Source organism: Oncorhynchus tshawytscha, linkage group LG02, assembly GCF_018296145.1.
Source record: "Oncorhynchus tshawytscha isolate Ot180627B linkage group LG02, Otsh_v2.0, whole genome shotgun sequence".
Lineage (NCBI taxonomy): Eukaryota > Metazoa > Chordata > Actinopteri > Salmoniformes > Salmonidae > Oncorhynchus > Oncorhynchus tshawytscha.
Window position 1 is genome coordinate 8,349,967 of NC_056430.1, and position 18,536 is coordinate 8,368,502.

General features: G+C 42.6%; 1 protein-coding gene across 1 annotated transcript; it reads left to right on the top strand.

Moving 5' to 3' along the window:
* Positions 1 to 11,598, top strand: LOC112221936 (elastase-1-like). The gene is made up of 8 exons (XM_024384396.2): positions 1 to 108; positions 2,851 to 2,954; positions 3,530 to 3,630; positions 5,764 to 5,889; positions 8,832 to 8,968; positions 10,457 to 10,599; positions 11,112 to 11,261; positions 11,483 to 11,598. The coding sequence occupies exons 1-8, from the start codon at positions 69 to 71 to the stop codon at positions 11,492 to 11,494; spliced, it is 813 nt and encodes a 270-aa protein (XP_024240164.2). The 5' UTR covers positions 1 to 68; the 3' UTR covers positions 11,495 to 11,598.
* Positions 11,599 to 18,536: the final 6,938 nt, after the last annotated feature.

Genomic DNA, 18,536 nt, shown 5'->3' on the forward strand with positions numbered 1-18,536 from the left:
CTCCTGAGGGTATAAAACAGGGACCGGAATATTCCATCAGGACAGACTGACACTGACAGACTGAAAACATGCTGAGGTTCGTCCTGTTGAGCGCTCTCGCAGCTCTGGGTAAGAAATGACCATCTCTATACTCTCTCTCCTTGAAGAAATGAACCATCTCTATATTCTCTCTCCTTGAAGAAATGAACCATCTCTACACAGAGTATTTATTCACCCTCTGATTGAGACTAATAGACTAGATTTAGATTTTATTAGGATCCCCATTAGCTGACGCCAATGGCGAAATCTCTTCTTCCTGGGGTCTGACACATAATGAAAAGCCTTTACAAACAAAATACTCACAGTTTACATACAGTACATTTAAAAACATTAACATCGACATTACAGACTTACACGCATACATAAATAACTACTTAAAGTATACATATGGCTTAACTAGGTTACATATGGCTTAACTAGGTTACATATGGCTTAACTAGGTTACATACGGCATAACTAGGTTACATATGGCTTAACTAGGTTACATACGGCTTAACTAGGTTACATACGGCTTAACTAGGTTACATATGGCTTAACTAGGTTACATACAGCTTAACTAGGTTACATACGGCTTAACTAGGTTACATATGCCTTAACTAGGTTACATACAGCTTAACTAGGTTACATACGGCTTAACTAGGTTACATACGGCATAACTAGGTTACATATGGCTTAACTAGGTTACATATGGCTTAACTAGGTTACATATGGCTTAACTAGGTTACATACGGCTTAACTAGGTTACATATGGCTTAACTAGGTTACATACGGCTTAACTAGGTTACATACGGCTTAACTAGGTTACATATGCCTTAACTAGGTTACATACGGCTTAACTAGGTTACATATGGCTTAACTAGGTTACATACAGCTTAACTAGGTTACATACGGCTTAAATAGGTTACATACGGCTTAACTAGGTTACATATGCCTTAACTAGGTTACATATGGCTTAACTAGGTTACATACAGCTTAACTAGGTTACATACGGCTTAACTAGGTTACATACGGCTTAACTAGGTTACATACGGCTTAACTAGGTTACATATGCCTTAACTAGGTTACATACGGCTTAACTAGGTTACATACGGCTTAACTAGGTTGCATATGGTTTAACTAGGTTACATACGGCTTAACTAGGTTACATACGGCTTAACTAGGTTACATACGGCTTAACTAGGTTACATACGGCTTAACTAGGTTACATACGACTTAACTAGGTTACATATGCCTTAACTAGGTTACACATGGCTTAACTAGGTTACATACAGCTAAACTAGGTTACATATGGCTTAACTAGGTTACATATGGCTTAACTAGGTTACATATGGCTTAACTAGGTTAACTAGGTCAAATAGGGGGGAGACCATACAGTATACATATGCCTTAACTAGGTTAACTAGGTCAAATAGGGGAGAGACCAGTGGACCGCAAGGTCTGAGCGGGAGGGGGGGGGACAGCTAACTTTCTACAATTCTACACATTTTGCCATGGTGCAAAGACAAAAATGTGCATTCATATAGCTAATCTCATGTTAACGTGCCTTCAGAAGGTATTCACACCCCTGGACTTTTTCCACATTTTGTCGTTGTTACAGCCTGAATTTAACACAGATTAAATGTAGATTTTTTGTTTGGGTCACTGGCCTATATATACCGTAATGTCAAAATGGAATTATGTTTTTACAAAAATTTGACAAATTAATTAAAAAATGATACGCTGAAATGTCTTGAGTCAATAAGTATTCAACCCCTTTGTTATAGCAAGACTAAATAAGTTCAGGAGTAGAAATGTGCTTAACAAGTCACATAATAAGTTGCATGGACTCACTCTGTGTGCAATAATAGTGTTTAATATGATTTTTGAATGACTACCTCATCTCTGTACCCCACACATACAATTATCTGTAAGGTCCCTCGGTCAACCTCTACTTTGAGACAAACATACATACTGGTGACATTAGCTTTTCTGGGTCCTTCTTTGCAGGACTTGACAATATCACGCAGCATTAGTCCAGATTATATAAAACTAGAGCCTGCAGGACTTGTTTCATCAACTTTGTTGTTAAAAAAAAGTTGGACATCTCCTTATCACAGACAGACCTCTCCCAATCCTTACAACAATTTAATCAATATGTCTTGACCGTGACAATTTACAGTCTAAGATGACACCGAGAAGTTTAGTCTCCTCAACTTACTCTACATCCACGTCATTCACTACCAGATTCAACTGAGGTCTAGAACTTAGGGAATTATTTGTAACGAATATATTGCCTTTAGTTTAAGATATGTTCAGGACTAGTTTATTACTAGTCACCATTGACGTCACCAGAGCCGGGCTTACGGGCTTCAGACACCGAATGATTTTGTCTCAGCCCCGAGTCTTTTGCCCTGCCGGGATGGTGTAAAACAAGTTAGGCTACACTGCATTACACAATGCAATGAATACTCCAATCATGAGCCCTGCCCTGCCTTTTTAGTGCTGTCTAAAACCAGCATTTCTGTGTACGTGGCACTTTAGGATGTGAAGTGGGGGGGCCCATGGTCTGAGAGTCTTAGGTGCCTTTTGTCAAACTCCAAATGGGCGGTCATGTCCCTTTTACTGAGGAGTGGTTTCCGTCTGGCCACTAGAATGATGGAGACCACTGTGTTCTTGGGGACCTTCAATGCTGCAGAATGTTTTTGGTACCCTTCACAATTTTTTGGCACCCGACACAATCCTGTCTCAGAGCTCTACGGACAATTCCTTCGATCTCATGGCTTGGTTTTCTGTTTTTTTCTCTATATACAACTGTATTTCCTCTGTCCCCAGTGCTGTCTGAGAATCTGGTTCCCCAGCCCAGATGCCTGGAAGATGTAGCTGAGCAAAGAGTTGTGGGTGGCGAGGTCGCCCAGCCCAACTCCTGGCCCTGGCAGGTAAAACATTTTTCTTTGGGGTGTCAGGTAGCCTAGTGGTTAGCGTGTTGGACCAGTAACAAAAAGGTTGCTGGATCGAATCCCTGAGCTGTTATTGTACCCCTGAACAAGGCAGTTAACCCACTGTTCCCCGGTAGGCATTCATTGTAAATAAGAATTTGTTCTTAACTGACTTGCCTAGTTAAATTAAGGATAAATAAAAAATAGTCTCTCGTAGCCTGATGGAACCAGCCTGATTGCTATGATCACCATTCTGTGCAGTAAAACAGGCTGTTTCCACCAGTGAAGTCTCCCGTGACAGCCTAGCTGATTTGATTCTGGGTGTCAACATTAGCCTGCGCCCAGATCTTTCTTTCTGTGCTTCACCCAGTTCCTCTGTACTAGAGGAGTTGGCCATGGGACCTGGGACCCGGCAAGGATGTAGCTGCACCTGATAGTTTAATACTATGAAACACACTTTTCTACTTTTGTCAAATATTTTTTTGTAATTATTTTTTTGTTCTAATTCTCTCCTCCCTTCTGCTTCTCATCTTTTACATCCTCCTCTCACCTCTCTCTTTCTCTCTTGTCCTCAGATCTCTCTCCAGTACCTGTCTGGCAGCTCCTACTACCATACCTGTGGAGGTAGTCTGATCAGGAGAGGATGGGTCATGACTGCTGCTCACTGTGTGGACAGGTTGGACAAAGGAAGACATTAGATTTTATAGTGAAACTCTAGGTTAGGTTAAAGCTCTGCTATAGGTAACACAGTGCCCCTGGTCGCCCTGGGCTCAATTGATAAACATATTTTTTTATCAAACGGAGGAGATGAGCTGCCAGCGTTGTGATAAATGAAATTCATACTCTGCATTTCTATTGAGCGTGCAACGATATGCAACGATGTAACGATGTGCAACGATGTAACGATGTGTAACGATGTGCAACGATATAGCGATGTGCAACGATGTAACGATGTGCAACGATGTGCAACGATGTGTAACGATGTGTAACGATGTGCAACGGTGTAACGATGTGCAACGATGTGTAACGATGTAACGATGTGCAACGATGTAACGATGTGCAACGATGTGTAACGATGTGTAACGATGTAACGATGTAACGATGTGTAACGATGTGCAACGATGTAACGATGTGCAACGATGTGTAACGATGTGCAACGATGTAACAATGTGTAACGATGTGTAACGATGTAACGATGTGTAACGATGTAATGATGTGCAACGATGTGTAACGATGTGTAACGATGTGCAACGATGTGCAACGATGCAACGATGTGTAACGATGTGCAACGATGTGCAACGATGCAACGATGTGTAACGATGTGTAACGGTGTAACGATGTAACGATGTAACGATGTATAACGATGTAACGATGTGTAACGATGTAACGATGTAACGATGTGTAACGATGTAACGATGTAACGATGTGTAACGATGTGCAACGATGTGCTACGATGTGCAACGATGTAACGATGTGCAACGATGTGTAACGATGTGCTACGATGTGCAACGATGTAACGATGTTTAACGATGTAACGATGTGTAATGATGTGTAACGATGTGCAACGATGTAACGATGTGTAATGATGTGTAACGATGTGTAATGATGTGTAACGATGTAACGATGTGTAACGATGTGCAACGATGTGCAACGATGTAACGATGTAACGATGTGCAACGATGTAACGATGTAACGATGTGCAACGATGTAACGATGTGTAACGGTGTAACGATGTAACGATGTGTTAAGATGTAACGATGTGCAACGATGTGCAACGATGTAACGATGTGCAACGATGTGTGTAACGATGTGTAACGATGTAACAATGTGTAACGGTGTAACAATGTGTAACAATGTGTAACGATGTGTAACGGTGTAACGATGTAACGATGTGCAACGATGTGCAACGATGTGTAACGATGTAACGATGTGTAACGATGTGTCACGATGTGTAACGATGTAACGATGTAACGATGTGTAGCGATGTAACGATGTGCAACGATGTGCAACGATGTGCAACGATGTAACGATGTGCAACGATGTGTAACGATGTGTAACGATGTAACGATGTGTAACGATGTAACGATGTGCAACGATGTGCAACGATGTGTAACGATGTAACGATGTGTAATGATGTGCAACGATGTGTAACGATGTAACGATGTAACGATGTGTAATGATGTGTAACGATGTGTAACGATGTAACGATGTGTAACGATGTGTAACGATGTAACGATGTGCAACGATGTGTAACGATGTAACGATGTGCAACGATGTGCAACGATGTGCAACGATGTGTAATGATGTGTAACGATGTGTAACGATGTAACGATGTGTAATGATGTGTAACGATGTGTAACGATGTAACGATGTGCAACGATGTGCAACGATGTGCAACGATGTGTAACGATGTGTAACGATGTAACGATGTAACGATGTAACGATGTGCAACGATGTAACGATGTGCAACGATGTAACGATGTGTAACGATGTGTAACGATGTAACGATGTAACGATGTAACGATGTAACGATGTGTAGCGATGTAACGATGTGTAACGATGTGTAGCGATGTAACGATGTGTAACGAAGTGCAATGTCAGAGAAAAAAAAACGGTTATTTAAAGTAGACCTAACGTACGTGGCAGTTTCACCGCAACAGATTCCAACTTTAAGATCTCTATAATATATATGTATATGTTGCATAACTTCCTAACTGACTTCCTAACTGACTTCCTAACTGACTTCCTAACTGACTTCCTAACTGACTTCCTAAGTGACCAAGGTATTATTGCGTGTGTGTGTCTTCAGCCAGAGGACTTGGCGTGTGGTTCTGGGAGACCACAACCTGAACAGCAACGAGGGTAAGGAGCAGATCATGACCGTCAGCAAAGTCTACATCCACAATGGGTGGAACTCAAACAACATCGCTGGAGGGTACGTCCTGTTTTCAAAGTTGAAAATGGATTGTTTAAAAAAAAAATATATATATATTATATTATTATATTATTTATATTATTATTATATTATTTTATTCTGAGACATTCACTGATAGCAATTTTAGTATAATATGGTTCAGTACCTCAAAAACGTGTACTATAACCATAATGTCATAACTGTGACATATAAGTTATGTCACCACAAGTGACATGCAGTAGAACTAATATGTCAGCCAAGGTGACTACATTTAACTACAATGGTAAAATGGCACACTTTTACAATATATATATATTCTAAGGAGACCATGAAGCAGCTAAATAAGCTCTTTAAAACATGTTTTTGATGCTGTGTATGTTTATAATACAGTGCCCCAAGAGCTATACTTAGCATTTAGTAGATATTCCACAATAATGTATTTTTAATTTTCGTTATTTAAAAAAAAACTTTATACAAATAGGAAAGTCAGTTAAGAACAAATTATTATTTTCAATGACGGCCTACCCGGGGAACAGTGAGTTCACTGCCTTGTTCAGGGGCAGAACGACAGATTTTTACCTTGTCAGCCGGAGGATTCGATCCAGCAACCTTTCGGTTATTGGCTCAACACTCTAACCACTAGGCTACCTGCCTCCTCTAACCACTAGACTACCTGCCTCCTCTAACCACTAGACTACCTGCCTTCTCTAACCACTAAACTACCTGCCTCCTCTAACCACTAGACTACCTGCCGCTCTAACTACTAGACTACCTGCCTCTCTAACTACTAGACTACCTGACGCTCTAACTACTAGACTACCTGCCTCTCTAACCACTAGACTACATGCCTCTCTAACCACTAGACTATCTGCCACTCTAACCACTAGACTGTCTGCCTCTCTAACCACTAGACTACCTGCCTCTCTAACCACTAGACTACCTGCCTCTCTAACTACTAGACTACCTGCCACTCTAACCACTAGACTACCTGCCTCTCTAATCACTAGGATACCTGCCTCCTCTACACTCTAACCACTAGACTACCTGCCTCTCTAATCACTAGGCTACCTGCCTCCTCTACACTCTAACTACTAGACTACCTGCCGCTCTAATCACTAGGCTACCTGCCTCCTCTAACCACTAGGCTACCTGCCTCCTCTAACCACTAGACTACCTGCCTCTCTAACCACTAGACTACCTGCCTCTCTAACTACTAGACTACCTGCCGCTCTAACTACTAGACTACCTGCCTCCTCTAACCACTAGGCTACCTGCCTCCTCTAACCGCTAGACTACCTGACTCCTCTAACCACTAGGCTACCTGCCTCCTCTAACCACTAGGCTACCTGCCTCCTCTAACCACTAGACTACCTGCCTCTCTAACTACTAGACTACCTGCCGCCTCTACACTCTAACTACTAGACTGCCTGCCTCTCTAACTACTAGACTACCTGCCTCCTCTAACCACTAGACTACCTGCCTCCTCTAACTACTAGACTACCTGCCTCTCTAACTACTAGACTACCTGCCTCCTCTAACTACTAGACTACCTGCCTCTCTAACTACTAGACTACCTGCCTCCTCTAACCACTAGGCTACCTGCCTCCTCTAACCACTAGACTACCTGCCGGCTCTAACCACTAGACTACCTGCCTCCTCTAACCACTAGACTACCTGCCTCCTCTAACCACTAGACTACCTGCCTCTCTAACCACTAGACTACCTGCCTCCTCTAACCACTAGACTACCTGCCTCCTCTAACCACTAGGCTACCTGCCTCCTCTAACCACTAGACTACCTGCCTCCTCTAACCACTAGACTACCTGCCTCCTCTAACCACTAGACTACCTGCCTCTCTAACCACTAGGCTACCTGCCTCCTCTAACCACTAGACTACCTGCCTCTCTAACCACTAGACTACCTGCCTCTCTAACCACTAGGCTACCTGCCTCCTCTAACCACTAGACTACCTGCCTCTCTAACCACTAGACTACCTGCCTCCTCTAACCACTAGACTACCTTTCTCTCTAACCACTAGACTACCTGCCTCTCTAACCACTAGACTACCTTTCTCTCTAACCACTAGACTACCTGCCTCTCTAACCACTAGACTACCTGCCTCTCTAACCACTAGGCTACCTGCCTCCTCTAACCACTAGGCTACCTGCCTCCTCTAACCACTAGACTACCTGCCTCTCTAACCACTAGACTACCTTTCTCTCTAACCACTAGACTACCTGCCTCCTCTAACCACTAGACTACCTGCCTCCTCTAACCACTAGACTACCTGCCAGCTCTAACCACTAGACTACCTGCCTCCACTAACCACTAGACTACCTGCCTCTCTAACCACTAGACTACCTGCCTCCTCTAACCACTAGACTACCTGCCTCTCTAACCACTAGACTACTTGCCTCCTCTAACCACTAGACTACCTGCCTCCTCTAACCACTAGACTACCTGCCTCCTCTAACCACTAGACTACCTGCCTCCTCTAACCACTAGGCTACCTGCCTCTCTAACCACTAGACTACCTGCCTCCTCTAACCACTAGACTACCTGCCTCCTCTAACCACTACACTACCTGCCTCCTCTAACCACTAGACTACCTGCCTCCTCTAACCACTAGACTACCTGCCGGCTCTAACCACTAGACTACCTGCCTCTCTAACCACTAGACTATCTGCCTCTCTAACCACTAGACTACCTGCCTCTCTAACCACTAGACTACCTGCCTCTCTAACCACTAGACTACCTGCCTCTCTAACCACTAGACTATCTGCCTCTCTAACCACTAGACTACCTACCGGCTCTAACCACTAGACTATCTTCCTAGTGGTTAACCCATGTTAGAGTTAAAGTGCATATGTAGAGAATAGAAAGTTTAGGAGGAAGTGCAGAAATCAGAAAGATGTATAACCTTCTGCTCGTCAGGTATGATACAGTGCTCTTCTATTCCTTAGAAATGACATCGCTCTGCTGCGTCTGTCCACCGAGGCTTCCCTGAACTCTGCTGTCCAGCTGGCTGCTCTTCCTCCATCTGGCCAGATCCTGCCCAACAACAACCCTTGCTACATCACCGGATGGGGACGCACCCAGAGTCAGTAGTAACCTATTATCTCAATGTAACATCAAACACATTCAACATTTCATTGTCTTTACATACAGGTCCCAGAGACTAACATAACACCCATAACTAACCACAACCCTGAATATGACACTAACAGAGCTAACAAATTAGTTTTTTGGGGGTAGTCTCTTTTTTATACTTGGTCTTAAGCATGTAAGTGACTAACTAAGCAGGTTCGTTTTTTTCATCATGAATCTTGCTCTGGAGTGGTCACCAGCTGGAACAGAGTAATAAAATCTTATTTTAAAACTAATCCTAACCCCACTGATAACCCTAGTACCTAACCCCACTGATAACCCTAGTACCTAACCCCACTGATAACCCTAGTACCTAACCCCACTGATAACCCTAGTACCTAACCCCACTGATAACCCTAGTACCTAACCCCACTGATAACCCTAGTACCTAACCCCACTGATAACCCTAGTACCTAACCCCACTGATAACCCTAGTACCTAACCCCACTGATAACCCTAGTACCTAACCCCACTGATAACCCTAGTACCTAACCCGACTGATAACCCTAGTACCTAACCCCACTGATAACCCTAGTCCCCTTTGTCTTCCCTGTAGCCGGTGGTTCTGTTATCTCCTCTAACGTGTCCCTTTGTCTTCCCTGTAGCCGGCGGTTCTGTTATCTCCTCTAACGTGTCCCCTTGTCTTCCCTGTAGCCGGTGGTTCTGTTATCTCCTCTAACGTGTCCCCTTGTCTTCCCTGTAGCCGGTGGTTCTGTTATCTCCTCTAACGTGTCCCCTTGTCTTCCCTGTAGCCGGTGGTTCTGTTATCTCCTCTAACGTGTCCCCTTGTCTTCCCTGTAGCCAGCGGTTCTGTTATCTCCTCTAACGTGTCCCTTTGTCTTCCCTGTAGCCGGCGGTTCTGTTATCTCCTCTAACGTGTCCCCTTGTCTTCCCTGTAGCCGGCGGTTCTGTTATCTCCTCTAACGTGTCCCTTTGTCTTCCCTGTAGCCGGCGGTTCTGTTATCTCCTCTAACGTGTCCCCTTGTCTTCCCTGTAGCCGGAGGTTCTGTTATCTCCTCTAACGTGTCCCCTTGTCTTCCCTGTAGCCGGCGGTTCTGTTATCTCCTCTAACGTGTCCCCTTGTCTTCCCTGTAGCCGGCGGTTCTGTTATCTCCTCTAACGTGTCCCCTTGTCTTCCCTGTAGCCGGCGGTTCTGTTATCTCCTCTAACGTGTCCCCTTGTCTTCCCTGTAGCCGGCGGTTCTGTTATCTCCTCTAACGTGTCCCCTTGTCTTCCCTGTAGCCGGCGGTTCTGTTATCTCCTCTAACGTGTCCCCTTTGTCTTCCCTGTAGCCGGCGGTTCTGTTATCTCCTCTAACGTGTCCCCTTTGTCTTCCCTGTAGCCGGCGGTTCTGTTATCTCCTCTAACGTGTCCCCTTTGTCTTTCCTGTAGCCGGTGGTTCTGTTATCTCCTCTAACGTGTCCCCTTGTCTTCCCTGTAGCCGGCGGTTCTCTGTCCAACAGCCTGAAGCAGGCTTGGCTGCCCAGCGTTGACCACCAGACCTGCTCCAGCTCTAGCTGGTGGGGATCTTCCGTCAAGACCACCATGGTCTGTGCCGGGGGCGGAGCCAACTCTGGTTGCCAGGTAGGACCAGTGTAATGGAGGGGGAGGGGGGGAAGACCGATCGGTTTGGGATTTGAACCCATGACTCTGCGTATGTCCTTCTAAAACTGTAAAAACTTACACAAAGAGGTGTAACACGATTTGTCTTGGTTTTACTGGATATGCTTGATTCACTTTATATTTGTTTATCATTGGAATTATATCATAGTTTAGCTACATGTTTAGAAAATAAAAATAACCAGTGACTCTTTATGTTATACAATAATATGGGTAAGAATAACAAATTGGTAACTCAGTCCTGAGGAAGCTCTCTCTCTCTCTCTATCTCTCTCTGTCTCTCTCTGTCTCTCTCTCTCTGTCTCTCTGTCTCTCTCTTGCTGTCTCTCTCTGTCTCTCTCTCTCTCTCTCTGTCTCTCTCTCTCTCTCTTTCTCTCTCTCTCTTTCTCTCTCTCTGTCTCTCTCTCTGTCTCTGTCTCTCTCTCTCTCTCTGTCCCTGTCTCTCTCTCTGTCTCTCTCTCTCTCCATCATTGTAGGGAGACTCTGGCGGCCCCCTGAACTGCCAAGTCAACAGTCAGTACTATGTCCACGGTGTGACCAGCTTCGTTTCCTCTTCTGGCTGCAACGCCACCCGCAAGCCCACCGTCTTCACCCGTGTGTCTGCCTACATCAGCTGGATGAACGGGGTACGTCCTGTTGAGCTAGAGACAGGAGAAGAACATGACTTTACTTATCTCCAAGCTTGTCTATGGCATTAATGTTATATTAGATGACATACCCAAGATGGATGACACATTGTTTTGTATATTTTATTTTGTTCAATTTGTGTCGCAGTCTCTGTCACAATATTGATTATTTGGGGGGCAAATGTCTGAGTCTATTTTAATTGGTCTCCTTTCCTGTACAGATCATAGGTTGAAAGGGAAAATGGTCTTCGAGAGACAGAACCCAGATTCATCCCTGACCCTGCTCAACTACACCAACGTTCTGCTCTAAAAGTTCAATAAACTTCATTGACTTTGACCTTCTGTCATGTTTACTTTTTACTGTTCATGTCAAATCCACCCTGTCGTTATTTATTTCACAGAATTGTGTGCGTTATGAGTGTAATTTTAACGGGGTATTTTGTGACTACGCCAACTTTGTTTGAGAATGAGATGTATTTGGTATTGTTTATTTTATTAGGATCCTCATTAGCTGTTGCAAAAGCAGTAGCTACTCTTCCTGGGGTCCACATGAAACAACAACAACATAATACAGAACATCATTAGACAAGAACAGCTCAAGGACAGAACTACATACATTTTTTAAAGGCACACGTAGCCTACATATCAATGCATACACACAAACTATCTAGGTCAAATAGGGGAGAGGCGTTGTGCCACGAGGGGTTGCTTTATCTGTTTTTTGAAACCAGGTTTGCTGTTTATTTAAGCAATATGAGATGGAAGGGAGTTCGATGCAATAAGGGCTCTATGTAATACTGTACGTTTTCTTGAATTCGTTCTGGATTTGGGGACTGTGAAAAGACCCCTGGTGGCATGTCTGATGTGGTAAGTGTGTGTGTCAGAGCTGTGTGTAAGTTGACTATGCAAACTAATTAATGTTTCTTATAAAAAGAAGCCGTGATGCAGTCAGTCTCTCCTCAACTCTTAGCCAAGAGAGACTGGCATGCATAGAATTTATATCAGTCCTCTAATTACAATTAAGAGCAAAACGTGTCGCTCTGTTCTGGGCCTGCTGCAGCTTAACTAGGTCTTTCCTTGCAGCACTGGACCACACGACTGGACAATAATCAAGATAAGACAAAACTAGGGCCTGCAAAAGTGGAGTGCTGTGTCAAAAAAGCAGAGCATCTCTTTATTACAGACAGACCTCTCCCCATCTTTACAACCATTGAATCTATATGTTTTGACCATGACAGTTTACAATCTAAGGTAACGCCAAGTAATTTAGTCTCCTCAACTTGTTCATCAGCTACACCATTCATTACCAGATTCAGCTGAGGTCTAGCACTTAAGGAATGATTTGTACCAAATACAATGCTCTTAGTTTTAGAGATGTTCAGGACCAGTTTATTACTGGCCACCCATTCTAAATCAGACTGCAACTCTTTGTTAAGGGTTTCAGTGACTTCATTAGCTGTGGTTGCTGATGCGTATATGGTTGAATCATCAGCATACATGGAAATATATGCTTTGTTTAATGCCAGTGGAAGGTCATTGGTAAAAATAGAAAAGAGTAGAGGGCCTGGAGAGCTGCCCTGCGGTACACCACACTTTACATGTTTGACATTAGAGACGCTTCCATTAAAGAAAACCCTTTGAGTTCTGTTAGATAGATAGCTCTGAAGCCACAATATGGCAGCGGTTGAAAAGCCATAGCACTTAAGTTTTTTCAACAACAGGTTATGGTCAATAATATCAAAGGCTGCACTGAAATTTAACAGTACAGCTCCCACAATCTTCTTATTATCAATTTCTTTCAACCAATCATCAGTCATTTGTGTCAGTTGAGTGCCCTTCTATATAAGCATGCTGAAAGTCTGCTGGCAATTTGTTTACAGAGAAATAACATTGTACATGTACTTGGTCAAACACAATTTTTCCAAAAGTTTGCGAAGAGCTGGCAGCAAGCTTATGGGTCTGCTGTTAGAACCAGTAAAGTCCGCTTTACAACTCTCCCTCCACCACTCTTGGGTAGCGGAATTTGGCTTCCCTCCAGGCCTGAGGACAAAGACTTTCCACTAGGCTCAGATTAAAATTATGACAGATAGGAGTGGCTATAGAGTCAGCTACCATCCTCAGTAGCTTTCCATCTAAGTTGTCAATGCCAGGAGGTTTGTCATTATTGATCGTTAATCATTTTTCACCGCTCCCACACCTCGTTCATCACTCCCCCATTGTGATGAATAAGCCATCTGATTCGATGAAAGATTTTGAATTTGTCTTTCTGACCATAATTTCACTTAAAGTACTCCAAAGTTTTTTATATCATTCTTTATATCATTGATCTTGGCTTCATAATACAGTTTCTTCTTCTTTTTGTTCAGTTTATTCACATCATTTCTCAATTTGCAGTAAGTCAGACAGTCAGATGTGCAGCCAGACTTATTAGCCACTCCTTTTGCCCCATCTCTTTCAGCCATACCGTTTTTCAATTCCTCATCAATCCATGGAGCCTTAACAGTTCTAACTGTCTGATTCTTTAACAGGTGTGTGTTTATCTATAATTGGAAGAATCAGTTTCATAAATGTATCAAGTGCAGCGTCTGGATGCGCCTCATTAATCACATCAGACAAACAAATATTTTTAACATCATCCACATAAGAGTCACAGCTAAATCTTTTGTATGATCTCTTATACACTATTTTAGGCACCAGCTGTTGGAACTCTGGCTTTCCTGGATATAGCCACTATATTGTGATCACTGCATCCAATGGGTTCAGATACAGCTTTAGAACAAAGTTCTACAGTATTAGTAAAAATGGGATCAATACATGTGGATGATCTTGTTCCTGTAGTTTGAACAGGGTATGGTAGTAGGTACCAGGGACACTGGTTTGTGTCAAGAACTGCAACACTTTTGAGATTTTTCACACTCAACAGTTTCCTGTGTGTATCAAGAATGGTCCACCACCCAAACGGACATCAAGCAAACATGACAAAACTGTTGGAAGCATTGAAGTCAACATGGGCCAGCATCTCTGTGGAGCGCAGTCGACACCTTGTAGAGTCCATGCCCCGACGAATGGAGGCTGTTCTGAAGAGGAGAGGTGCAAACTCCATATTAGGAAAGTGTTCTTAATATTTTGTACACTCAGTGTACACTTGTGCTGACCATCCAGAAATGCCTTCTAGATCCTCTAAGTCCATTAGACAGACATCCCCATGTTTGGCCCAAGGCTGTCTGGTTCTGTCAATTCCCTCACACAATATTAATATACAGATCAAACAATATAAACGGAAAGTGTTTGTGAACGTTAAAGTGTTTGTCCCATGTTTCATGAGCTGAAATAAAAGATCCCAGAAATGTTCCATATGCACAAAAAGATTATTCTCAAAATGTTTGAGCACAAATTTGTTTACATCTCTGTTAGTGAGCATTTCTTCTTTGCCAAGATAATCCATCTAACTGACAGGTGTGGCATATCAAGAAGCTGATTAAACAGCATGATCATTACACAGGTGCACCTTGTGCTGGGGGCAATAAAAAGCCACACTAAAATGTGCAGTTTTGTCACACAACACAATGCCACAGATGTCTCAAGTTTTGAGGGAGTGTGCAATTTGGCATACTGACTGCAGGAATGTTCACCAGAGCTATGGTGAATCTCTCTACCATAAGCCACCTCCAATGTCGTTTTAGAGAATTTGGCAGTACATCAAACTGGTCTAACCTGGGATGCTGTCTGAAAATGAGTTACTGACTGAACCGGTTGAATCCGTTGTACCTACTGTATGACACAAGTTCAGAAAACAGTATTCTTGCACTCATGCACAATCGCTAACCACTGCACTCATGCACAATCGCTAAGCACTGTACTCATGCACCATCGCTAAGCACTGCACTCATGCACAATCGCTAAGCACTGCACTCATGCACAATCGCTAAGCACTGCACTCATGCACAATCGCTAAGCACTGTACTCATGCACAGTCGCTAAGCACTGCACTCATGCACAGTCACTAAGCACTGCACTCATGCACAATCGCTAAGCACTGCACTCATGCACAGTCGCTAAGCACTGCACTCATGCACAGTCGCTAAGCACTGCACTCATGCACAGTCGCTAAGCACTTGAACATGAATGCGCTCCCATATAGATCATAATTCCATGAGTAGGCCGACTGTTCAGCCTAAGAAAGCATCAATAAACTTACATCAACAAAACACACCTCAATATTGTATCTTGCCTACGAAGAAGTAGCTTATAACCGCAATAATACCAAAATGGCTGACAATTACTCACTCATAACACATATACTCAAGGCATATTTAGTTGAAATGGGAACTTAGCCCACACCATTGATGGTACGTAACAGCCCCGCCCAACTCAGCTATCTAGACGACTGAAGGAGGACTTCACTCAATACACACATCAGGTAAAAACAGAGCTTAACCAATAATAATGAATGACAGAGGACATGGTATATTGTGACTAAACAGAGCTTAACCAATAATAATGAATGACAGAGGACATGGTATATTGTGACTAAACAGAGCTTAACCAATAATAATGAATGACGGAGGACATGGTATATTGTGACTAAACAGAGCTTAACCAATAATAATGTATGACGGAGGACATGGTATATTGTGACTAAACAGAGCTTAACCAATAATAATGTATGACGGAGGACATGGTATATTGTGACTAAACAGAGCTTAACCAATAATAATGAATGACAGAGGACATGGTATATTGTGACTAAACAGAGCTTAACCAATAATAATGAATGACGGAGGACATGGTATATTGTGACTAAACAGAGCTTAACCAATAATAATGTATGACGGAGGACATGGTATATTGTGACTAAACAGAGCTTAACCAATAATAATGAATGACGGAGGACATGGTATATTGTGACTAAACAGAGCTTAACCAATAATAATGTATGACGGAGGACATGGTATATTGTGACTAAACAGAGCTTAACCAATAATAATGTATGACGGAGGACATGGTATATTGTGACTAAACAGAGCTTAACCAATAATAATGTATGACGGAGGACATGGTATATTGTGACTAAACAGAGCTTAACCAATAATAATGAATGACAGAGGACATGGTATATTGTGACTAAACAGAGCTTAACCAATAATAATGTATGACGGAGGACATGGTATATTGTGACTAAACAGAGCTTAACCAATAATAATGTATGACGGAGGACATGGTATATTGTGACTAAACAGAGCTTAACCAATAATAATGTATGACGGAGGACATGGTATATTGTGAATAAACAGAGCTTAACCAATAATAATGTATGACGGAGGACATGGTATATTGTGAATAAACAGAGCTTAACCAATAATAATGAATGACAGAGGACATGGTATATTGTGAATAAACACACAGCTAAGGGCTGTTTTTTACACCATCTGTATCCATAGTAATGAATCACATGGCAATCACAATCTCCATTGTATAACTGCTTGTAATTAATGCATTTTGACAGAAAGTGGCTCTTTATCCACTGTCTTGCTTATACAGTTGAAGTTTACAAACACTTAGGTTGGAGTCATTAAAACTTGTTTTTCAAACACTCCACAAACGTCTTGTTAACAAACTATAGTTTTGGCAAGTTGGTTAGGACATCTTCTGTGTGCATGACACAAGTCATTTTTCCAACAATTGTTTACAGATGGATTAATTCACTGTATCACAATTCCAGTGGGTCAGAAGTTTACATACACTAAGTGGACTGTGCCGTTAAACAGCTTCGTAAATTCCAGAAAATGATGGATATGGCTTTAGAAGCTTCTGAAGGCTAACTGCCATCATTTGAGTCAATTGGAGGTGTACCTGTGGAAGTATTTCAAGGCTTACCTTCAAACTCAGCGCCTCTTTGCTTCACATCATGGGAAAATCAAAAGAAATCAGCCAAGACCTCAGAAAATAAATGGTAGACCTCCACAAGTCTGGTTCATCCTTGGGAGCAATTTCAAAATGCCTGAAGGTACCATGTTCATCTGTACAAACAATGGTACGCAAGTATAAACACCATGGGACCACGCAGCCGTCATACCGCTCAGGAAGAAGACAGGTTCTGTCTCCTAGAGATGAACGTACTTTGGTGCGAAAAGTGCAAATCAATCCCAGAACAACAGCAAAGGAAGGTGAAGATGCTGGAAGAAACAGGTATAAAAGTATCTATATCCACAGTAAAACGAGTCCTATATCAACATAACCTGAAAGGCCGCTCAGCAAGGAAGAAGCCACTGCTCCATAACCGCCCCAAAAAAGCCAGACTACAGTTTGCACCTGCACATGGGGACAAAGATCGGACTTTTTGGAGAAATGTCCTCTGGTCTGATGAAACAAAAATAGAACTGTTTGGCCATAATGACCATCATTATGTTTGGAGGAAAAAGGGGGAGGCTTGCAAGCCGAAGAAAACCATCCCAACTGTGAAGCACAAGGGTGGCAGTATCATGTTGTGGGGGTGATTTGCTGCAGGAGCGACTGGTGCCCCTCACAAAATAGATGGCATCATGAAGTAGGAAAATGATGAGGATATATTAAAGCAACATCTCAAGACATCAGTCAGGAAGTTAAAGATTGATTGCAAATGTGTCTTCCAAATGGACAATGCCCCGAAGCAGACTTCCAAAGTTGTGGCAAAATGGCTTAAGGACAACAAAGTCGAGGTATTGGAGTGGCCATCACAAAGCCCTGACCTCAATCCTATAGAATATTTGTCGGCAGAACTGAAAAAATACAAACCTGACTCAGTTACACCAGCTCTGTCAGGAGGAATGGGCCACAATTCACCCAACTTATTGTGTGAAGCTTGTGGAATGCTACCTGAAACGTTTGACCCAAGTTAAACAATTTAAAGGCAATGCTACCAAATACAGTATACCATAGCTGTTCTGAGTGTACAGACAGTATACCCTAGCTGTTCTGACTGTACACACAGTATACCATAGCTGTACAGACAGTATACCATAGCTGTTGTAACTGTACAGACAGTATACCATAGCTGTAGTAACTGTACAGACAGTATATCATAGCTGTAGTAACTGTACAGACTGTATACCCTAGCTGTTCTACAAGACAGTATACCATAGCTGTACAGACAGTATACCATAGCTGTTGTAACTGTACAGACAGTATACCATAGCTGTACAGACAGTATTCCATAGCTGTTGTAACTGTACAGACAGTATATCATAGCTGTTCTACAAGACAGTATACCATAGCTGTACAGACAGTATTCCATAG